The sequence below is a fragment of the Schistosoma mansoni genome, chromosome 6 (assembly GCF_000237925.1).
Source record: "Schistosoma mansoni strain Puerto Rico chromosome 6, complete genome".
In the NCBI taxonomy this organism is placed as follows: domain Eukaryota; kingdom Metazoa; phylum Platyhelminthes; class Trematoda; order Strigeidida; family Schistosomatidae; genus Schistosoma; species Schistosoma mansoni.
This window is the reverse complement of record NC_031500.1, coordinates 6,012,925-6,038,574: the sequence shown is the minus strand read 5'-3', so window position 1 is coordinate 6,038,574 and position 25,650 is coordinate 6,012,925. Positions and strand designations below refer to the sequence as shown.

The window sequence follows — 25,650 nt, the reverse complement described above, 5'->3', positions numbered from 1 at the left end:
TTATATGCCTCGGTGGGTATTCTTGATAAGTCGATAGTTTTACCATTACTTGTTTCTGAAAAGTCCTTAGACTGATGATGAAAAAGTGATCAACTACTAAGTTGTCAAGCTGTTTTTGACTTATTAGTGATATATATCAACAACTAATATCGATGTTACACAACATGCATAATCGTGAGGTTACGGCTCCTACTGATGCTAAATTTTAAAACACAAACCTTCTTTCATGCTATAACATTCCACTGTATAATTTTTTTTCCAGACAAGTAATATAATGACTAAATATATACAAGAAACCACATGAAGATTACTTAAGTATAATTTATTAAATAGATGAATTAACTAATAATAAGATAGTTTGTTTTAAAATGAAGTTAAAATTATCGTCTATATATATGTGGAAGTATAGAGTAAACAGATCATTTAATTCTTTGACCAACGAACAGTCCAAGTAAAAATAAACCAATAGCTGTTAGACCAAACGATATTTTTTGTGAATTCAATGAACACTGATTTTTCTTTCATAATAATCAGAAATTGAAAACATATGATTATGGATACAAATAGAAAAAAAAAACAGAAGGAATAGCTGTAATAATACTATAAACAGTTTGCCAGCTAAAGTCATTCTCTTTCATGATCATCATTATAACTATTGAATAGTTATGGATTATTTTGTGCTGATATATTACTCGAATAAAATGGTAAGGCTTTAACAAGTAATGATTATTTAAACACGAAAGTAAGCGATATTCCTAGTAAGTGTTTATCATTATAACCAGATATATTGAATTAGAGAAGATAATACGCATTATACGTTATCAAAAAAAGAATTTCATTCATATACCTTCACTGAAAATATATTTGATGAAGATGCTGTCGATTAAAACATTAATATCAAATGAATATCCATTAGAATATATAAACATACGCTAGACAGCTTGTGAACTTTACTATTATTTCTCGAAGAGTGTTTAATCAATTTCTGATTGCAGAAGAGAACTAGATAGTCTAATTTGATAACAGAGGTTGAAAACAACTACTGAAAATAAATAATAAGCAACCAAATTTTTCTGTACCAAAAGAACTGACCCTATTACATTATACAAGTCTTAAAACATACAAATCTTTACTTCACCTCCCAAGGTATTTACCAGTTTATATGTGAGTGACAACACAAACGAACAAGTAGCAATTGAAATGTAAAGTTCATGATAATAAGAAATGTACCGAAATGAATTTAAACTTATTCGACAGGACAATCCCAATTCAGTAATGGGATAGGTGAATTGTGCTACTTCACATCGAAGTATATTTTTGAGACGGGTATTTGAACCAAACATAGATTAGATTTTTAATCTGTCATTACGTTATATTTTTCTTCATAGAATCTCTGGCACTCAGAAGATTTCAACCACTTTTACATTCTTAAATAATTGGTTTTTAACCCGAATCCCTTCCTAAAATCATGAGTGCAACTTTAACGTCACAATGATGCGAAAACTAACCATTCCTGTTATACTTTAAATATTTGATCTTTTTTAGTTTTCCTATTAAAATGTAGTCAGTGAGCGCAGACAAAGAAACACCCAGCTCGCTAAATGTTCTGACACTAATTAATGTCATGAGTTTCTTTCTATTATTGTTCTCTACCCTGATTTCGCTGTGTATGTAATCTCACCGTATTTGTGTTACATAAACCATTCATTAGAGTTGATAGAGTTGATAGTCGAGGTGGGAGAAATAATAGGAGTTGAGGAAGGAGATTGATTATGAATACAGTGATCTTGAGTGCTGTTAGAAGTATGAGGACGGTTATCACTTCCTGGTTGCCCACACCGTGAAAGGATTCTTCTAGTGGTACCTGAAAAGGAAATTGGCTTAGAACTGGACAAAGTGACATGAAAGTGTGACCTTAGTGCCCAAGAGACAACTGTGTTTGAGGCCGGTCACACGACTCTTTTGTGGGTAATTTTTGTGTTATCTCCATAATTGTTGTGACTCTACCGCCGGAGACGAATATCTATAGGATGAGGCGAGGTGTGTATTTTTAGGGTCGACCTCTTCCAACCCCATCCCTCCTTGTGGGGAGGCAGCATCGCTGTTATGCTGGTTGTCTGAAGGAAACACCTTACTGCCGTCACACCTCTGTACAGTCAGCAGTACGACTTCGCCGTCGGAGCTTGGGTTTGCTGCCTTTAGTCTTACAGTTTTTCAACCAACCTGTCTGGCATGGTAGGACCTTGAGGAACGATTGTTCCAGCCAGTATAGCTCAATTGGTTCATCACGATAGGCAAGCCCGATCACCACGTCAAGGTAGCAGCAACGGTCGGGATTAAATATATCACTCATGAATAGTTACTTAGTTTGTAGACATCTATCATAACAGTTATAGCAACAAATTAAAATGACTTAGTTAGGTATATAGACTTTTGAAATAACTAAAAATGATCAATATCAGAAGGGTTTTGTGGATGTTATAGTAATTTCAATAGTTGAGATCACCGTTGGATACCGGCTCAGTGGTCTATAGGTTAAGTGCTCGCGCGCGAGACTGATAGGCCCTGGGTTCGAATCTCGCGAGGCGGGATCGTGGATGCGTACTACTGAGGAGTCCCACAATAGGACGAAACGGTTGCTCAGGTCTTCCATAGCGGTCTAGCTTCAATTGACTCATGACCTCAACTTTTGAAATTAAAAATGACTCGAAATACCAGTCGCTATCGTGTATCATCACATAGAACAAAAATCAGCATTTATGAGACAGACTTTAGATTTTCGTGTAAATAAACGCTTAGAATAAAATACGAGTAATGGATTATTAGAAAATAGAATCGACTTCTTTAACTATACAGACAATAATATTCTTACTAAGTGATATAGAATAATGAATAGAGAGAGAGAAATAAATGAACACATTAAACAGAACTTCATTCACTTTAATTCTGTTCTCATTTTCACATTCCTCATTACAAATAAGATCCAATGAATCGAGAAGTGTATTCTGTGATTCATTTATTGATTTATTGGGTATCCAGTGTAAACTTCGTTTAACTGATTCATGCCAACCGTATAATTTAACTGCACGATCATTTGAACTAATTTTTGAATAAAATGTTGACTGATAATCATCTGATTTATAAGATGAATATTCTCGAATTTTTAATAACCCAGTTGGATCAATATCCAGTGCTAATGCCACAGTAATTGCTGCACCTAATGCAGTCAGAACATCAGAATGATTATGACGTCGAACAGTTACATCTATTCAATGAAAAATAAAATAAGTAGAGGAGATAACTAAACAATATGAAATAAAGAATTACGTAATATATTATATCAGTAGTATTAAGTTGATCAGTTAACCAATTACTTTTATACATGAAATGTAACATAAGTTTTGCTAACCAGTAAAATTCATGAAAATCAAACGTATACTTCAAATAAGAAAGAGATATTGTCTAGATTTAGGTTGAACTTGATCGGTTAGCTAGTTTAATGAAGTTACTATACTTTCTTTGATTATTATTATAAAAGTGCATGATAATTACATATCAATTTACATTTCAATAGAAGTTTAAACAATCAAAAAGTTTCCCAAATCGTACTTTTTCCTTATTATAATGATATTCACTACTACCTTGAAAATAACCATGAGAAATAAAGAAACGAAACAATAATACAACTTATTTTGAAACATTGAAGTCTACAAAACTAATTGGCTTCAGGGTAGATATACACTAAAAACCATGGTTCACTGAAGAGTGGTTTCATTTTAAATCCTATTACCGGAAGGATTACGTATGCACACTGAAGAAAAAGTCCCATCTTTAAATGGAAATGATGTCCTCTTTTATTTGTTCTAGTCAAAACAGGATTTTGATGTACACTCTGAGTTGAATGATATCCACAAACCTGGTCTATTCATATTTTGCAACTCTGACAACAAGTATAGATTTACGAATAATTATTATTTAAACAGATTCCTTGTTTTTCTGCTACCTGCATATCACTGTTCACAAATTAAAGATCAATTGTTTCTTCAGAAATGTAAACAACTAGAATTATAGTGAAATGTCTAAAATTTGAAAGTTGGATTTGGAGCTTTCAATTACCATACGGACTTCAATTATGTTAATAAACCTTATTATTTTATTAAGCCTTGAAATTAATCCTTTCATTTTCTTTTAGGTATATCTATTCTCGTCTGGAAATATTATTCTGTTTTCAACTGTTTCTTGTTCAAGCTTAATGTTTCCTGTAGGATTAAAAAAAATTGTTTGTATACGAATTATTTTTTTACAAAAATGAACAGTACCATAATATATTCCGATCATTATCTTAATATCATTCGGATTTAATGTTGTAGTTGAATTACAGTTATTTACTAAAAGTGGATAAATTCTAATACTTAAGGTTATGTTCGTGCTTTTTCCGTTGATTGGATCTTGGAAACAGGAAAAGTTAACGAATATTAGCTATCCAAACAATTACCAAAACCTTTTACACTTCAAGGTGAAAGATTAGAGAATGTTATTTTTTCTATAGATATCTACAAATAGTATACTCACAGTTTAGTTTAACCACATACGTATTTTATTTTTATTGGAACTTAGGATTAAAAATAAATAACTTTGAGATTGATTGTTCACCTGAATCCTGTCTCCGATAAATGATTTATTCATGTACTTTAATTCTCTAGCTTTTATTTGTATGTTGATTGCCAATGCAAATATTCTATAAGGTTAAACGAATGATTACTTGAATAATTCGGGGTAGATTGTAAAGGTTGAGAGATAAATTTCTCGAAAGTTATTATTATTATTATTTGACAATGATTATGAGATTTGCTGATTAACTGTGATGGACAACTAATCAGGCAACTATTTTCCTAGCACATTTATTTGCAAGAGTAACAGTCTCAAAGTCAGTGAATTGACTATTTCTTATGTTATGAAACTAGTACATACTACTATATACATATAATTTTAACTCGTTTCATTGGAACTCAATTGCCTCCAAATTCTTGTTTTACGATATTCTGATTGAGTAAACCTACACAAATATTAATGTTGAGGTTATATAGAGTTGAAATAAAGTGATGTATCAACTTATTACCGACATGCTGGGTAAAATAATAATACTAACGATAATAAAAGATGATCAAACCTACTCAAAATGTCAGCTAAACTTTGCATAAGAGTGTCACTATTGGACATTCCACCATCAACCATAATTTCAGTTGGTTTTTTTAATGTCATTAATGGAGCTAGTGAATGGTATTTATTATTAGCTTTAGCTAAAGTAGCCACAAAGAGAACATCATATGTTTGATATACAGATGATCTTAAGCCAGCATAAATAAGATCAGATTTATCAACATTCGCTGTAATCCCACAAATAACACAACGTGCACTTTCTTGCCACCATGGACAGAAAAGACCACTAAATGCTGGAACCAAATAGCATGGATCTGGTTCATTAAATCCTTGTTTCCTGTATACTGAAGCAGACAATTTCTCACATTCTGCATCATCTTTAAACGCATCCAGTTTAGTCTTTAGCCATCTCATTGTAGCCCCAGCAAATGATATAGCACCCTAATTAAGTAGGAAAGGAAAAGATAAAACTTTCACTCACTCAACACAATATTAGTAGTGAAAGCGATAATAAAGAAAAGGGATTTCCTATTCATGGTATACATTTCAAAAAGCATTTTCGATAAATCAAGTTTCTCATGATTCAAATTAACGATGTTGATGATGTAAAAATGAGAGTACTGCATCAAGCTCTGTTCTGATAGGTTTGAAAAGACATTTATTATTTTAATCATAACGTTGTTTTTAAGTTTTCTAAAGCATTAATAAAAGTATTAAAAAATAACAGACTACACTCGAAATGCAACACAAAATATCGGTGAATTTACACTGTTAATGTTTTAAGTAGTGTGGTTTATGCGAAGTAATAAATTTAAGGAGCGTTCATTGAAGCAGATTCAATGCTACTTAACATGTCTAAGCAATATTAAAGTTGAAATACAGTACCTAAAGTAAGTGACTAATTCTTAACATTGAATGAATCATTATTTAAAATTAGTTAACACAGTAGGCACCTAATGATTATGAGACTATGATTAACTGTTTTAAATTTTAATATTATGTTTTATTGAGTCAAATAGTTTAATTGCAAGGTTTTCTTTATCACTGGAGATAAGATCAGAACTTGCCTTGAACAAAGGTGAATAAGTACCATTATTTTAAGCTATATCGAGGCAATACGCACAGTATGCACATATGCCAATTAGAGACTGACCAATTGCAGTCCTAAAAAACATCAATGGGAAGATTCAAACAAACAATACTAAGTAAATTTCAACTTCACCCCATTGCACAAGCAAGTGGCTATCAGGACTCAGTGGCCGAGTGGATAACGCGATGGCGTTTGAAGCGAAAGGTACTGGGTTCGAGTCCCAGAGTGAACATCAACTCTGAGATGCAGGTACATCCAGCTGACGAGTCCCAAATAGGACGAAGTGACGCGCGTCCTGGATTCTACTGCTAGTCACTATCCATCTTTCCTTACCAAGTACCATTATTGTCACACAGAATGAAAATCGAATCTTTGTAATTAAACAGTTAAGAAAACGTAACTCCATTAAACGTACGAACGTGAACAACAATTATTATAACTTTTAGAAACTCCAATTTTTTAATACTTCTCAACTGAAGTGCCATACAAATTAGAATATAACTCTTAAGCATTGTTTGTCAATTGAACAAAGTTTTTATATGTAATTTTGTTAAAAAGCAAAAGCATAGAATATATATTCAACAGAAATTATCGAATGAATTTGATGGGAAACTATTTTTTTTACAAATGAATTATGTTTAATTACATAAGTGCTTAATATAAAAAGCATTTCTTCTTTGAGTTTATAACCAATAACCTGCCGAATAAAATATGCACGATATTGAACGTATTACTTATCGATAATATTGAATGATAGTTAAACTATAATTACAGAATGACTGTGATCGATAAACGAAATGTCTGTATCCCCACTCAGTAACCTAATTATATATTACTCATAGTGATACCAAAAGACACTGGGTTAGATTGTGTTTGTGATTGTCAGTATACACTTTTAAAACGTTCTTAAATCTAGAGGAAATAGGTGATTATAACTCTCTTATTTTCAACAGTTATTTAGGTAATCCCAATTCATGATGAAAATGATCAGCATTTACTATGGCCAAATAAGTTATTGAGTAATGTTGCTTCCTACCTAAAAGCCACAATGGATAGAACATCAAGGACAACTAGTCTATGACAAACTTCAAATACCTGTATTTAGTTTAATAAAAACAATAACAAAGGTATACAGCTGAAATTATCCGAGAACCTGACAGTTGTTCGAACTCATTTCACAGTAAACATCATTACTAATAAACAATGACTAGTTATATCCCGAAAAATAAGTGAAACAGTAAATTTTAGTGCGATGTAAGTAGTTCGTTTTCTACTAATATTATTGTCATATTAATGAACTCATTTCATCAGTTGATTTCAATTCGGGAAACTTGATATTACATTTGTTAAAATAATTTGAGTTTCTTAAAAACTCATTTCAAGTCCATAATACCTGGGTCAAAAAAAGAAGAAACTAGGATATCTATATCACACGTTCTTATCAATACAGCGCATAAATGTAACAGCAGAATTGCTTTTTGTGTAGTAGGTGATTACCGACAACATAATTCTTGAAATGGTCCATGCCATTTAGTAAGTATGCTATATTATTGGAGACAAGCAATCTTACTTTCAACTGTATTTAATTCATATTTTGTTTTTAATACAAAAACAATCGAATTTCCGTAAAAAAGAATATCATTTGTATATATCTTTACAATGAAAACCTTTACAGAAAGATTTCAGATTTAAATTATACCAATAAGTATGAAAACAGTATTGTTCAAGTGTCAGTGGTAATGAAAAAAAACATTTGTTGTAGTTATTATTCGGAGTTAATATAATGCAAAGCTTTTTTACCGTTATCTATTTAATAAAAATACTAAGATGAAGATGAGGTGATTTCTTGTGAAATAAATCCACTAATTCCAGAAAAATAAAATTCCCGAAACAGAAACCCTGCCTGAATGACTGAATATACAAATTCGAACTATTATTTATCTAATAGTACAAAATTGTGTGGATTGTTGAGCTTTATTGAAATCATAAACTGACCAGCATTAGACCACCATTGAAAACCTGAAAGCTGTAGGCACCCGCCTTATCCTAATATAGAGCCCTCAGTAATGCGTACCCACGACCCCACACGCGAGATCAAACCTAGGACCTTAGGTCTTCCGCGTGGGATAGTGGATGCACACTGTTGGCGAGTCCCATTCTAGGATAAACCGGCCGTCCAGTGCTTTCAGGCTTTTAGTGTTGCTCTAAAACTGATTGGTTAACGAGTTCAGTATCAGTTACGTAATAATCAAGCAAAACTAAGTAACTGTAACTTACCGCTTAGTTAACAAACAAATAGTCAAAAAGACAAAAAAGGTAACACCATAATCAGTGACAATCTTCGTCCAATTATTATGTGATTTTGTTAATCTTCTACAATCACCTACTAGAAAGATTTGTCTATATAGTAGTAAACGTAGGTAGATTTTGTGAAATAAATATTTTTTTAATGGTTGAGATCATGGGTTAATTAAAGCTAGACCACCATGGAAAACCTGGAGGCACTGGACGGCCGTTTCGTTCTATTGTGGGACTCCTCAGTGGTGCGCATCCACGATCCCGCTCTCGCGAGATTCGAACCCAGGACCTACCAGTCTCGCGTGCGAGCGCTTAACCTCTAGACACTGAGCCAGCATCCAACGGCGCCCATAATGATACCTTTAGTTATTTAATGGTTGCACTAGAAAACATATGTGTTAAAGTTAGGAATGATGATCGATTGAGATAGCTAAAAGTTCGGGTTTCTATGTTGCATATAATCGTGGGTATACAATGCCTGAGGTATGTAGTAGCTAAATGAAACATATGTCTAATTCTCCATGGTTTTAATTCATTCGCTACATGATTTGAATTTCGGATGATGATTAACTTCAAACTATGCAAATGACACAACTTATAAACAATCATCTTGTGTTTGTTTATAAATGTTACAATTGTGACCACAAACAGTCATGCAATAAAATAAGCAAAAATCCTAAAAATATATTTATTTCGAAGAAAATGGTCGAAATTTGGCCATTTATTTCATCTCAGATCAGGATGGATGAGATGCACTGAATTTATACTTGTACTATCCAATAAAAAACAACTTACTAACGAATAATCACTTACCAAAAAATGTTTCTAACGACCTCCGTTCTATAAAATAGCGAAATTAGTATAATTGAGGTGACCATAACCACTTATCATCTTATTGTGAACCTACCTCTAAAGCATAATATGGTCTTCCTTTTGAACCCATTTTATAAGCTATTGTGGTTAGAACACCTTTATCTGAAAAATATGGTTGACAACCAATATTCCATAGCATAAATGCTCCAGTCCCATACGTTACTTTAACCTTGGATAAATCTGATAAATTATTTTCATTTACAGAACAAGACAGTCCCCATGTTTGTGCAACAAGTGATGCTTGTTGATCACCTAATATCCCATAAATCGTAATGCCTTTCATTAAACATTTTGAATCTTGAATAACACCGATTAATTCAGATGATGTTACTATTTTTGGAAGTGTACGCGGATTAATATGAAAAAATCTGTAATTAAATGAACAAAAAAGATGTAAGTGTAACCACTTTTTTCCAACTGAAGTAAGGAATTTTATGAAAACTACTGAAGTTTATATATTTAAATTAAGAACTGATCTTAAGAAACGATATGGAACCAGGAAGCATAGAACAGTCATCTCGTCCTAGTATATAGCCTCTCACTGGTGTGTATCCACGATATTAGCACGGACTGAATGCAGGACCTTCGGTCTCAGAGTGAGCTTTAAATCTGTAGACCATTGAGCCAGTATCCAATGGTGTATATTTCTAACTTCAATCGATTTGAAACTGTCCTCGATTGCCTGCTGTGGACAGCTGTCTTACACCGGATATGGCTGAAATCATCTAATCATGCCTTCGTATTAAAACTTCAGGAATTGCCAGCTCAGTTGTCTAGAAGCTAAAAGCTCATCGCGAGACCGAAGGTCCTAGATTTAATTCCAAATGGGGTTATCGATGCACACCGATGAGAAGAATGTCCAATGAGTACTGGTTTGAAATGGTGTACTGCGCTATGAATTATATATATATATATATATATATATATATATATATATATATATATAGTGTAAAATTCTTAGAATACGATACTATATAACTCTTTAGACCTAAGCACATACGTGAGTATAGTAGCAATCTATGAAACCTAGTTTAATTCAAGCTTCCAAAAAAAATACATATAATCACAACTATATTACCTGTTGATGTGCAATCTAGGTACAAAACAGTATGCTATTAAATGTCAAGAAAACTAATGGCCTATTAATTATTGTACAAGTGAACTGATTTGTGCAAGTATATAATTTGTCAAATAATTATTTACGATTAATATGAACATTGAATAATTATTATTTGCTAGACTAAATCTGAGGATGTAATGAATAAATTACTCGACATTAGGACCGAAGGCCTCAAGTTCAAAACCTATTCTATCATAGTATTCAGGTCAAAAAATATAATGAGAGTAATTTTTTAGCTTAACATTTCAAATGAGTGTCTACATTATGAACAGTAAAAAGTGTCTCACGCTTACTTGCACAGATCATGATCCCACTCTAATGTATTCAAATTAAATAGTAGTGTACGGCTTGCATTCGTTACATCAGTAACATGACACATCTGACTAGTTAATTTCCATATCAGCCATGAGTCAACTGTACCAAATAACAATTTATTTCCTTCATCTGCTTCAGCCACGGACTTGACATTATTTAATAACCAATTCATTTTTAAAGCTGAGAAATAACTATGTATCGGTAAACCTGTAATAAGCTAGAGAAGGAAATGAAAAAATATACATGTATTTCTATAGGTTTTCAAAATGAATAATTATTATAGAATAGATAGATTGTGGTTAACTCAGAAATCTAAGACTCACGTTTTGATCACTCTGAGACTCATAAGTTAGATGCACCACCGTCCGATTGCTGACATTCACACTGATAACAGTTTTGAGTCCAAATGTGGACATCAACACTGTACTTATTTACCTTCTAATTTGATTATCAATTTACAGCTTGAAGAGTCATTCAAGAAAAATGAAACACATAAGTGCTACAATCATGACAATATTTATTTGTGTTGAAGGTAAAGATATTTTGAAATCATTTAAAGTAACCAATGAATAAGATATTTCAACTTTTTAAAAGATGAAGTTAAATAAAATCGGAATTTGTTCTTTGAATAGCAAAATCCATCATTTCTAGTGTTAGAGACAATAATAAACAATTATAACCAAAGTTTGTATTGTGATTATTAATGGCTTTATTCAATATTCTATTTTTGGTACAGTATAGGATTCTCAGCACAAAGTATTTTAACAAGTTTCATTTTCTTATTTCCTGATCTATCCTGACGAAAAATACTAAGTGATCGCCAGTTAGATGTTAGCAAGTCAGGAATCGACACCTGAATGCATATTACCATCCACCACGATGTCTTTGATTGTACTTTATTGTAACTTATACAGCAAACGGTCGTGAACTTTTTATAAACGCGACTGAATAAGTTATACGATTAATAGACATAATGATGTGTGAAAACAAACAAAAGCAGATAACTTGTTGAAATATCTAGATGGCAGGAACAGGTAGCCCAGATATTCAAGCAGGCCGCCAATCATAATGAGACAGTTTTCAAATTCTAGCTTTCATCAATATTCCACAGTAAGGATATTAACTGTTATATCCTAGCGAAGACATGAGTACGGGTAACTTCCGGCACTTATTAGTGGGCGATTATTATTTATATATATTATTATTGTTTAACTATTGAGTAATTAGATCGTGTATATCTATATTCATCTTATTATAAGCTTTATTTTGACCTATGAATTATTATTATTATACGATTTACTGTTCCTAAATTATACTCAGTTTATTGATTACTGTCTCCCACGTTCACAGCTACATTCGGCTTGATATTGTGCAAATATTATTTTCTATTTTATGGTGTGATGCGGTCTGTTTGTCTGGTATGTAAACCGAGTGCGACTGAAAATAAACGATTCGCATAGTTGAGGTTGAAATTGGTGTTCTGGGTTCATTTGGAAGGGCTAGGCGGATAAGGGACCAATAAGGACGCTAAACTGTTCATACTGGTTGAACGTTATTGATTAGACACAGTGTTAAGGTTAGACAGGTTGTATTCCGATAAGTTGATAAATCACGTGATAAAAATTCCGAACATAAGACAACAATATATTGACATACGGCCTTCTTATTTTCTAGTCATAACAAATTGTCGACGGCCTTTTATAAAGTCACATTATTAACAAAATAATAGTTTTAAAACATTACACTTATTTGCTGACATACATATATTTGATTTTAAAAAACAAGTTGATAAGTTATTCTTTAAATAACATAAATGAATCTGAAATATAATTAACTATATAAAACTTTTACAGATATAAGTTTAGAATAACAAAGATTGAATGAATTCAAAATATATGGTGAATTTACGATTGTTTTGTAAAAAAAAAGAAATAGAATATTAAGTAATCAAAAAATTATTTTCAAACATGTTAATTTGGTTATTTATTCTCTGAAGAAGTAAATTACACCGAGTCACGAAACGTCAGAAAATCTAATTTTTCTACTCATTGGGATATTACAAATATAGTAATTTATTTATATTTATAAACATGTTTTACTTACTTGTCTATTATGATAATTCGAGTAATTAAGTTGATTTATTTATTTATTTAAACATATAAATATTGGTACAAAAGCGCACCAGATATATATATGCGCCACAGAAATCTCATTCGATTTATGTGAGGGTTGTGATACTGCCCAGGTGCCCAATATGAAGCAGGTGGTTTTCTTAGGGAGCCACACCCGGAGCCTTTGACCTAAAGGTCTGATCGACAAGGCAGTGGAGTATCATAAGGAGATGCAGTCCCATGGTAGCCGTTGACCAACGATTGATTCATACTCCATTTGTTCCCTCAGGATACTGAAGCTCATGTGCACCATTGGTTTGGAATCAGGGTTTTCCAACTCCCGTAGGTGAACTTTCCGTGTCCACCAACCCGGTTAAAGAGCCAGACATTTGATTTTCGTCCTCTGAATATCGTAAACAACACCGGTGCCACGATAAGGCAATGAGTAGGACTTCCATGATGTCATAAAATCACTATTAACTTAAACATACTACTTATCTTTATTTCTGTTGTTAATCAAACGTAATATTTTACAACGAAAATTTTTTAATGATATATATTTTTAGAAATTTCACATGATGGACTGATTTTGCTTACTTAATCACCAAAAAAACAGGAAGCATTGGACAGATATTTAGTCTGATTAAATGTTTCAACAATGATCATGTACATTATTCCTCGATTGGGTTTGATTAATTTCTAGTTTTAATAAAACAACTTTAAATGTATTGTTTGGCCATTTATTGAATGGTCTGTGAGAATAATGGACTGTTTACAGGTTTTTTTAAGGAAACACTTTTGATGTTTATGCAAGTAATTATACAACCACAACAAAAGCAAATCAAGTTTATTTTACGTCAATGATATTCTCAAAAAGTTAATTGATACCTGAATTTCAGTTTTTATGAGCATTCTTGGTAATTTTATATGGTTCTCTCGTCGCTAAAGATTAGAGGATGCAATGGTTAGTTAATTTGTTTCCTTTTAGGCTAAACATCTGATAAAAAACCAAACTCTCTGAAGTTTTATCACCTAACGTACTTATTTCTGATTTATATCCACTGAATTAACCGTTTTTACTTTCATTTGACACAGAGAATTTGTGAACTGTTTCAGAGTGGAATTTTGAGGAAAAACGATACCAGTTTGTTAAGACTTGGGAATTCTTAATCGATATCACTTACTATATTGCTAGTCCAACTAGTGCCCGAGTTCACGAGCTTTACGCAATGAACATAGAACGAAAACCAAGGCATTAACGTCTAATCTCCTTTCGAGACCATTTTTAACCTTATAGCTAACCAGAAGGCGGTGATAGGAGGCAGATTGGCCTTCTATTGTAGTCGATTTCGATCAGGACTAGAAAGCAATACAATAATATACTAAAAATACCGGACCACACAACACTCCAAATAAGAAATTACACTTTAAGCGCAATCATACCATATATGGTAGAGGGTGGAACAAACGGTTTTCAATCAATTAGCAATAATTAAGGGATAGTTAAATGCATAACGATAGTTAGTAGGTCCACTGGAAGTTTACAATAAGGGGGATATAGAAACGGGATGATATAGTTATCTACTAATTATGCAATAAAGATATAAATAATAATAATCCGGAAAATAGCACCAACAGTTTAAACCGTCGCAATATTCGTTATGTTACAAAATTCAGGTAGTTAATTTTAGGCTAAACTTCTCGACTGAGCACTTCACTTTAGTTTGTTATCACTACTTCAGTTGATTTGTGTACCTGATATCCATAAAGTACCTAATCGTGGAATAATTTATCCTGAATCACTGAAATCAACATAATTAAGATGTAAACAAGAAAGAAATGCAAATGATCTTACATCTTGGTTAAAGAAATGTCAGAAAACTCATAGCGATCCAACATTTATTCAAACAACAAGCCTTACATTAACAAACGATAAATGTTAGTATATAATCTCTAAAGTTAAAAGCTTTTTATTTTAGCAAAAATCCATAAAATAAATCTTACAATAATTTAAAAGGAAACGTAGAACAAACAAATTCAGTTAGAATCTAGTTTAATCTGTAGCGTGCAGAAGAGACCGTGATAATCTAAATAAAAATTTGAGATATCAGCTCACAGACACGTTATAATGCTCATGAATATTTATGACAATTAAGCTTCAAAGCAAAGGTCGAAGGTCATTTATATACTTACTCAAGCCGAAGAACTAAATGTTAGGTAATAGATGCAAACATTAACGACTAGTCTACTAGCAACACACATAAAATGGATCGGTTGAAAGAAAAAACCAAGCCCTGGAAGTTATGACCAAATAAAGCAAACTATAATAGTCCATGTTTCACTAAATTTTCATCTATAAATACTAATAAAATTGTTTGCAGTCCATGTTCATAAGTACTGATGCTAGAATTTATGTATTCTATGAAATGACACTTAATATATTCGTTATAATTTCATTTAAACACACCAAGTAGGTCTACATAATTAAGTCGTTGCTGATGGCAAAACTAGTGCGTAACACGGCAACGAAAAACAATTGTTGATACTAACATTGAAGAGTTCTCCTTAAGAAAATAAACAAATGAAATACAATGATGATATGTGACAGTGTCATTGTTTTACAATAGCTATTCAGGCACATCCAGCTGACGAGTCCCACATAGAACGGAACGCATGTTTTGAATTCCACTGTTATCAACAGTCCATTTCCGTTTAAAATCCTTATGATTTAACGGTAATATACTGAAGCAACATGCACAGGATTCACATATATACCAAAAAAGACTGCGGTATTACAGACCGAAAACGAAGAGAATTATGAAAGGTCACTGGTTAATTTGTTTATTTTTTTTATTCTTAATTTATCATTTCAGTTGTGATAAGTAATTCGTCGGTCCATACATAGATGAATGTTCTATTTCTTTAGTATATTTTCAATCAATCAGTCAGTGATGTTATCTCATTTGTTCATCACAACCTGATGTTATTTTATCAACATTTAAACTGTCTTATAAGTCTAGGGAAATATTAAATAATAGTTTAGAAAGTTTACATGAATAGACGTTATGGAAAAAGTTTGATTTCGAGGCAAAAGTATAGAATCATTTAAAAAAGAGGATATCGATAGTTTAAAAGAACAAACTGATCAATGTAGTTTATTAGTAATCTAATAGATAAAATTACTTGTTTAACTAAATGGATACTTAAAGTAGATCTCTCTGAGAATATCTATACTGAAGTATAAGTGTATTCACAACTGACGAGTTACGAACAAGATAAAGGTTATACCTTGGATTTCATCATCAATCGGTGTGTAAAAGAAATTATTTAAAACAAATAAAATTTTAAAATATGTTCAATTTTTATTTGTCTACCTGAAAAGCATTCGATTTATTACCAGGAGCTATTCGTATAAATTTTTTAACATCATCAGCAGTTCTTGCATCAGACCAAACAATAGCTGGAGCTAATGGTTCACCTGTTTCACTATTCCATGCAATAGTCGTTTCACGTTGATTTGTAATACCAACACCAACAATATCCTGAAAATAGATGATAGAAACAATTTGTTGTCTTATACATTGTTATTTAAAATTTCTCTGTGTTGTGTTTTATTGATTGAAATATCAAGGAAGAGAGTTATAAATATTTCTTTGAAATATAATTAACCAAACATTATAGAAAATATCTTTCTGCAATAAAGGATTGGCCAGAAATATATTGTCTCTTAATGAAAATGTTGATCAGGTGTAAAACATCCTTATTCACATATTCCATTTATAATCACTATTTAACTATATAGTCAAATCGAATCAAATTGAGGTGAGGCAAAGAGAATAATTAACAAGATCAAAAGCGATTTAAGAAGAATGAATAAATTGGTCTGTCCCGAAACTCTACATAAGACCAGCTGGCACAACTGTACAATGACTACGTTTTATTTTTCTTTGAAAATAATAGTAACAATACAGATTTAATTATGGTATAACATGATATTATAATATAGCTTAAACTACTCTTATGATATATATTAGTTACATTCATTTGTTGAATAATATATTGAAATGTTAATAACCATTCTATCTTAATTAATTCCAAAGTGAATTTCATCAATTCTAATGTGTACGCTGTTTTATAATGTTTATCAGACTATACAATGAAGCATAATAAAACGAAATAAATTTTATTAAAAATGAATGAAGTAATTTCCATTAATTGTCAAAGAAAATTTATGTACGAAACTATTTTCATTTTCTTAAAAAAATACAAATTAAAATTGAACAAACAACCTTTAAATATTAGTCAATGATGAACATATATACATAATATCAAGTAGGTGAACATATGTGACCAATAAAATGTGATTATTTGTTTTTATGAGTTGAATTTATTGTACTCGTTTGCCTTCGAATGCCCTGGTACGGCCGAAAGTCTGGAGAGTCCGCTCACCCTCTCAAAATGCTCTCACATGGCCACGCGTATATAGACTCTGCTAGGGAAGTCCTACTGATTGCCTTCTCGTGACACCGGTGTTGTTTACGAAAGTGAGAGGACGAAAAGCGAATGTCCGGCGCTTTAACCGGGTTGGTGGACACGGAAAGTTCACCTACGGGAGTTGGAAAACCCTGATTCCAAACCAATGGTGCACATGAGCTTCAGTATCCTGAGGGAACAAATGGAGTATGAATCAATCGTTGGTCAACGGCTACCATGGGACTGCATCTCCTTATGATACTCCACTGCCTTGTCGATCAGACCTTTAGGTCAAAGGCTCCGGGTGTGGCTCCCTAAGAAAACCACCTGCTTCATATTGGGCACCTGGGCAGTATCACAACCCTCACATAAATCAAATGAGATTTCTGTGGCACATATATATCTGGTTCCCCCTTTGTACCAATATTTATATGTTTAAATAAATAAATTCGTTTGTAAAAAAACCTTATGATAGATTTTATAGGCGGTAACTGTTGAGTATAAGCATCATAGCAATTACCATGAGAAACATCATCATCTATGGTGTATAATAATAATTATTATTATTATTGTTATTATTATTATTTCACCAGCTCAATTAGTTAATTTCTATTTTATAATATAGTTTACTTTTCGAAATTCACAAATTTACTACTAGACTAATTCATTATAAAATCAGAAATTATTTATAAAATTTAATTTAATTGAAAATAACAACTTCAGACTGTAATTATTATTGCTTAGTATTTTATAAAATAATATATCTGTTCAAATGTACGGAGAAATCATTTTAATAGCTTTTATTCCACTAAGGTTTACATTTTCTAAAATATGGGTCATTGAAGATTGATGAATTTTATAACCTTTATGCCCATGATTAACTTTGATACAACTACGAAATTCATCAACTTCCACAACCTTTTAAACTAGAAATCCATCTGTTGTCTATTAATAACTAACTTTGAAAAGTAATGTAAGAAATTTTAGTGAGTCCGTAATCAGTGGAGTTTAACCATTTCAAGTGTTTGACACACATCAATAATATATCAACTATATATATACATATAGTTAAAAATATAAATTAAACGAATAAATATTCCTATCCAACTATCTTCATTATTATGGCTATAAACTAGTATAATACAGATGTTACTAATAATAAATAACAAGACAACCAAACATAGAATAGCTTTGTGGTAATAAAAGCTATAAATAGATCTGTAATTCTACAAAAATTTGGACAAATTCTAGAGAAATTTAATTAAATTCATGCTATTTTGTGAACATTAATGTTTTTGAGCATTTTAGGTTTTCAAAAAGAAATATTTGCATGAAACTGGTATTTGTAGAAATTGATTTAATTTAAATATTAGTTACTTGGCTAAACTCTCATCAATTGAAAAGTCACTTTAAATTCATCTGGATTTTGACTTGAAGACTGATACCCAAAAACACTTGAAATTCCTGTGTTTCGAACGAAATAGTTCTTGCTGGTAACTTTTTTTCGAAATTTATTACATTTTAATGAAAATAGCCCTTTGGTTGGATGCGCACTGCTGAGGAGTCTCACAATAGGACGAAACGGCTGTCCAGTGCTTCCAGGTTTTTCATGGAGGTCTAGCTTCAATTGACTCATGATCTCAACTATGAAAATACTGAAATCTCCACAAAACCTCTTCTAAATACTATATATAACACATCTAACTTTTCTTTATAAAATAGAAAAAATTTGAGATGAATAGCCTATATACTAGTATGTTTTGATAAAGATAAATGTAGACACTAACTATTTATAATGAATCCCTCTAGTTAACCACTTTTAGAATATTAAACAGTTCTATAAGCTTTCGTTAATCAACATCACACAAACACAAAATACATATTATAGTACTAGATATTTGAAACGTATCAGTTAATTTCAACCAGTCAGTCAATCATACTAAACGTATGGCAAATTAGCCGATAAAAAAATGTATAATACACATAGCTACACACAGAAATGAAATTTATTACAAAAATAAAACATATGGTTAGATGAAACGGCACAATCAATCAGTTCTTGAACTAATAAATTCCTACAATATCTATTTTTCTCTGTAGATTTTTTATAAATTTTGTTCCGAGAATATGAGATAAGGGTGTATATGAAAGCGGGGTAGTTATTCTTCGATGAACTAAATTGCATACTTTTAATGAGTAAGTTCAGTGCATTTTTATCATAGTATCAATTGTAAGCTTTTATTTGACTTGCTAAGCGATTATTCACTTTTATGGTGAGTTTGTATTAGTTATATATATAATATAAATTACAAATTGTATTGTTATAATTCGGTATTTACACTATATATAATCACGTGATTTATATGTCAAAATAATAAAATATAATTGTAACCATACATTTTATTTTCTAGTGTTCATGAGAGTGGAAATCTGGATGGACTATCGACCGTATCCAAAAAAATGAATAAGCGTAACTGGTAAATTTGTTTTTTTGTTCTATAGAAATCATAATAAATAACATATGATTGGAATTTCTGATTTAAAAAGTCTAGAAATAACATCCTATCCCATTAACACAAATAAGGCATCCAATAATAAAATATTTCCATCACGCAAGTTTCCGAGCATTTACTAGTGTTATTCTGTATCCATTATAGAGATAATATATTAATTAGCAATCATTAACTATCTCGTGTTTATTCATCACTATTTTTTTTATCTAAGACCAACATTGAAAACCAGGTGTTCAATGTTGGTCTAAATTAGATTGGTTTATGATTTCTATGAAATTATCTATATTTAATGTAGTGAATATATTGATGATTTGAGGATGTCGACAGAAAAACATAGTTTCCAGTTGTTACTTTGCACAATTACTTACTTACGCATGTTACCCATCATGGACGGGCATAGGCCGCTCACCAGCATTCTCCATCAGCCCGACCGTTGCTGCTACCTCGGGCTTGCCTATCATAATGAACAAATCGAGCTATACTGGCTGGAACAATCGTTTCTCCAGTTCCTACCATGCCAGACAGGTCGGTTGAAGAACGGTAAGACTAAAAGCAGCAAACCCAAGGTCCGAAGACGAAGTCGTACTGCTGACTGTGTTTCCTTCAGACAACCAGCATAACAGAGATGCTGTCTTCCCACAAGGAGGAGTGGGGCTAGAAAAGGTCGACCCTGAAAATGCACACCTCGCCTTATCCCACGGATATCCGTCTCCGGCGATAAGGTCCCGACAAGTACGGAGATAAAACAAAAATTACCCACAAAAGGGTCGTGTGACCGGCCTCAAACACAGTTGTCCCTTAGGCACTGCGGTCACACTCTCAGGTCACTTTGTCCAGCTCTAACCCGATTACCTTTTCAGGTACCACTAGAAGAATCCTTTCACGGTGTGGGCAACCGGGAAGTGATAACCGTCCTCATACTTTTAACAGTACTCAAGATCACTGTATTCATAATCAATCTCCTTCCTCAACTCCTATTATTCCTCCTACCTCGACTATCAACTCTAAACTTCTTCCTCAAGTGTCACTATGGCCAATGATTCTAGTGGGCGAAATACTGTCTCAGGTCTCCTGAGACCTCGCTCTAAACTACACATCGGAGTATTCAACACACTCACTCTATGTCAAATCGGCCAATAGGCCTCCTCGACTTAGACCCTAGAATCTCGTACGATTGATGTATGCCGTGTCTCCGAAACACGCATACAGGATCCTAGTGTAGTTACTAACTTGACCTCACCTCGCCAAAATGGAGAGCCGACGAGATACACCCTCCGTGTATCTGGTGATGATGGCGAATTTTCGTGGACTGGCGAGTGCATACATAGCACTTAGTAGGAGTGCATAACAAGCACTATTAGAATGGATCCCCATTAACAGTCACCTATGTGCTGTTCGGCTAAAGGGCTCCGTAAGAACTCAGAAGGATAGGGACACACGTCATTGCCTTTTCGTCGTTTCTGCCTAAGTTCCCACTGACTGCAGCCCGAATGAATTAGAAGATGACTTTTACGGAAAGCTTTCTGAACTTCTTCAAAAAGCTAAACAATCAGACATAGTACTCATAGTAGGTGACTTTAATGCCCAATTAGGTGGCTTAAACAAATCAGAAAGACATTAAGGTGGGTATTTTAGTATTCCGGCTCAGCAAACAGATAATGGTGATCGTCTGTTGCAACTACACTTAGACAATTGTTTATTTTTAGCAAACACTAATTTATAAGCATAAGGAGAGACATCATCTAACATGGCGACCACCTGCACCAAACCAATGATGGACTCAAATAGACCATATTGCCATCAGTCATCGTTTATAAAGCAAACTGTTTATTTACTGCTAACAAAAAAGCAGAATTAACATTTTCCCCATTTCTTAATTTATTATAGGAATTTCTTTGGTTTGGATTTTGTACCCTTTACCTATAAAAAGTAGAGTATATCCTTATTCTCGATTACATCGAAGATAGCTTATATCACGGACTGACACCAGCTGGAGAACTATTTAAAAAGACGAAGTACAGAACAGTTGCCACATAATAATTCAGGTCTACTTCGCAATTAAGATTATTACCCGAAAGTACAAACCCACGACATTCAGGCATCCCGATAGCCTCGATTTATGTTAGACCACTGAATTAGCATTTGATGACCACTTTTTAGCTCTAGTAAGCTCCTTTAACTTGTGGTCCCAATTCAGTGTACCGTAGCTTTGTTGACTTTATAGATCAAGAAAAAGATATTAGGTAAGATCTCATGTAAATTCAAAGTTTTGTTCTAATCAGTTTCAAAACGATGAAATAGCTTTGGTTTTTAACGCTAATCCAGTTAACCCCGGTATGGAACTAAATTTATCTTCAAACAATAATAAAATCTACTAAGTTAATGAAATGAGACACATTTAGTTGACCGAAGTACTACAATGCTTATAAAGTACAATACTTTATTACATTTCACGTGATTCTATGACTGATTCATATACATACATTATCAGTGTTGTTACGCAATAGTCATGCCGATAGTTCACAAACTAAGTTTAAGCTACAGTATTTAACAACAAGTATTAGTTCAACTTCAAATGACAAGTTGTTTTTAAATACTAGCACAGATTGTCACGAAAACAAAATACAGAGATTTTATTTAACGGAAACCTAAAATATAATACCTTCAAATGTTCAATAACATCAAGTTTAATAGTTAATTAACTCTATGTACTGCTAAGACACTTAAACCACACTAATGAATTTAGTTAAACATCGTATATAGAATAGATTGAAGCATATTAACGAGTTATATAAATTCTAACATACACTTACTTTGGTACTTTTATTTACTGATTTTAATTGTTCCACGCATTTATTTAAACATTCTAGAATTGTTGTATAAATCTGATTAGCATCCATTTCAATCCATCCAGGTGACGGATAACTTTGTGTTACACTTATTTGATGCATAGCTATTATACTTCCATTGTTGATTGAAAATATAATCACTCTTGAACTACTTGTACCTTGATCAATAGCTGCTATAAACTTCTCATTTTCATTATTATCAACCTGCTTTTTATCTATACCAGTGGGAATATATTTATCAGTTGCCATTACGTAAAGTATGTGGATAATTTCACTAATAAATTCAACTTCTGTGGAAAATAAGTAATTGGGCATTTAGACATTATAGTATATATTAATAATGAAACAAATAAAAAGGTAAAAGTGAATAACATTTTTTTAGTAAATGTAGTACAAACGATATGGAATCTAATATACTTTATAATATTATTAGGAACTTGACAAGAATTCTTATAATTCTATTGGGTATTTTTCAATGTGAAATGAAAAACAATATATTTTAATGCTTTAAAATTCTCTCAAGAAAGAATGCGTCTGACAAATAATAAAGAGGTGGACAATAACATATGCACCTTGTTTTACTTTCATCTTTTTCCGGTTTTATGCAAAAAAAAACCGTCATGTATTGTTCTTTTAATTAGTGTTCTTTTCAATAGTAATCTATTCAGCTTCACAAAATCTGTTTCTATTTCAGTTTTTTAATTACATGTTGATCAAGAGATAACCGTATTTTTGTTTGAAAATTTAGATATATTGAGGAATAGTGGTTGCTTGCTTCTGATGGAACTCGAGTTAAAACGAAATAACAGTTTTGTATTCATTTACACCCACTATTTTTTTCGGCTGATAACAGTCCCTGACGAACAATAACATCATATTTCAAATGTAATTATTGATTACATATTTGAAAACATAAAACATTTGAAACTGGCTAAGTGTTTTGTATGTTTGACTCACTAATTCTTTTCCTCCGTTAAATTAAGCATCGAATATAAATGCATGTTTTTGTGTTTAGTCTAAAAATGAATGAGAAAAGTAAGTCATCATCTGTAAATATTCTACCATGTTATTATATAAACATTTTCAATACATTTTAATAACTGAAATAAAATTCTAACAACAAATTAATCTCTTACAATCATTTTTGTACAGAACTCCCGAACCCTAAATTCTACATTTTACTAACAACTGATTGCGGATTGTCAGGATACAATGACCTATTAAAAAATTTAATAACGTAATTAATATAAATAACATTCATTGAACTGCAATATTATCAAGAAATGGTTAATTTTCCTTTCGGAAATTCTCTTACAGAAACAGTTGGTTTCTAATATAACAAGTTCAGGGAAGGTTAGTTAGGTATTTAAGCCATTGGTATTTGTAGTTTTAACTGTCCATGAGTACCAGAATAATCATTATTAATTTATTATTGTTTTAACAGTTATAATTTTACACTACTACACCATCTATGTCTGGTTATTTTTATTTACACACCTCAACACGTGATCACCAAGTCTTTATGTTATATTAATGAATATTCTGAATGAAGTAGTGACAAACATTATTATTAGCATTACTACCACCGGTAGTCCTAATGACAATATTATTAGGTTATTACTTTGTAAAACTACTTTTAAATAAACACAGCTTTGAAATTCAGAACTCATATCTAATCTACTTATTTCGTGACAGAATCTACTTTAGTTTAATTATTGTAAACTAATTGTGGTTGTTAGTTAGAGTTTACCAGATCCATGGTTATATATGGTTATTGATAATCCTCTTGCTGACGTTAGTTTTCAGGGATAACTACCTCTAAATTCCACAGAATTATTTACAAAATTACTTATTTCTCTTTTTGAAACGAGTTTTACCCGTGAAACTTACGATTAAACATAAATATCAACCAGATTTAAGACAAACTTTTAAATTTTACTAAAAAATTTGCCCGTATTAATAAGCTAAGTAACAAAGAATCTTATAGGTATAGAATCAGTCCGACTAATTATCGTAGAACAAGTCGAAATGGAACACACTGTTTACGTTTTTTAAACATTCTTCAAATGTTAATTAAGTTTCATGTAAATAAAGCTTGCTTACACATTCAATGCAAAATATAATTGTTTGTCATAAAGACGATTTATAAGTTCATGTCTATACAAGTTTAATAGTTTCATTTTCAGTAGAGGGAAACTTATAGCTGCATGATCATCAAAGTATATCCCAAAACAAAGGAAAGGATTACAATGAATGTCGTCTATCGTTACTCAATGCAATCCCAAAAAGCATCAGAATAGAGAACGGATCACTGCAGATAGTCTAGACAAGATTTAAGAGAGAAAACAAGAAGCTAGCAATCAACAACAGTCTAACTATAGCGTAGAAATCCAAGATAGAGATCAAAATACATAAGCAAGCAAGCGAGTGGAGATGAGCATTGAAGCTGAAGAGCGGAAATATGTAGAAAACCTAGCGACAACAGCAGAAAAAATTGAAAGAAATATACCATACAACGAAGCCTCTAATAAAAATATTGACCGACCAAAAATTTAATAGAACTCGGATTCTGCCAATTACCAGATTTTAATGAAACATGAGCTTCAAATGTTTTTCTTGTTTTACATATTAACTATATCTTGGTAAATTTATATTTGAATTCCACTGAAATGTTAACATAAAGTTTATAAAGCAGTATATGGTTAAATAGTTGAAATTCCAGTTAAAAGAAAGTTTTAGTAGCAAAGAGAAGAGGTTGTATACAATAATTTGATAAGTCTTGCTGACTGAAAGCTATACTCGGATCCTAAGCTAGTCTCGTAACACCACAAGCTAGAACTACATAGCG

General features: G+C 32.0%; 1 protein-coding gene and 1 non-coding gene across 2 annotated transcripts; one reads left to right on the top strand and one right to left on the bottom strand.

Annotated features, from left to right (window-relative positions):
* Positions 1-308: 308 nt before the first annotated feature.
* Smp_141770 (putative glycerol kinase) lies at positions 309-23,853 on the bottom strand. The gene is made up of 8 exons (XM_018798074.1): positions 23,813-23,853; positions 22,767-23,092; positions 16,342-16,509; positions 10,835-11,073; positions 9,456-9,789; positions 5,175-5,601; positions 2,940-3,265; positions 309-518 (listed from the first exon to the last, which is right to left on the bottom strand). The coding sequence occupies exons 2-8, from the start codon at positions 23,049-23,051 to the stop codon at positions 420-422; spliced, it is 1,878 nt and encodes a 625-aa protein (XP_018653052.1). The 5' UTR covers positions 23,052-23,092; positions 23,813-23,853; the 3' UTR covers positions 309-419.
* Positions 6,414-6,480, top strand: Smp_tRNA_00552_Gln_TTG.1.1. The gene has a single exon. It is a non-coding gene (tRNA).
* Positions 23,854-25,650: the final 1,797 nt, after the last annotated feature.

Coding starts and splice junctions, on each gene's coding strand:
- Smp_141770 (XM_018798074.1), bottom strand. CDS start 23,051: ATGGCAACTGATAAATATATTCCCACTGGTATAGATAAAAAGCAGGTT. Junction 16,510..22,766: donor CAGTAAATAAAAGTACCAAA/GTAAGTGTATGT, acceptor ATCTATTTTCAG/GATATTGTTGGTGTTGGTAT. Junction 11,074..16,341: donor ATAAATCGAATGCTTTTCAG/GTAGACAAATAA, acceptor TTCCTTCTCTAG/CTTATTACAGGTTTACCGAT.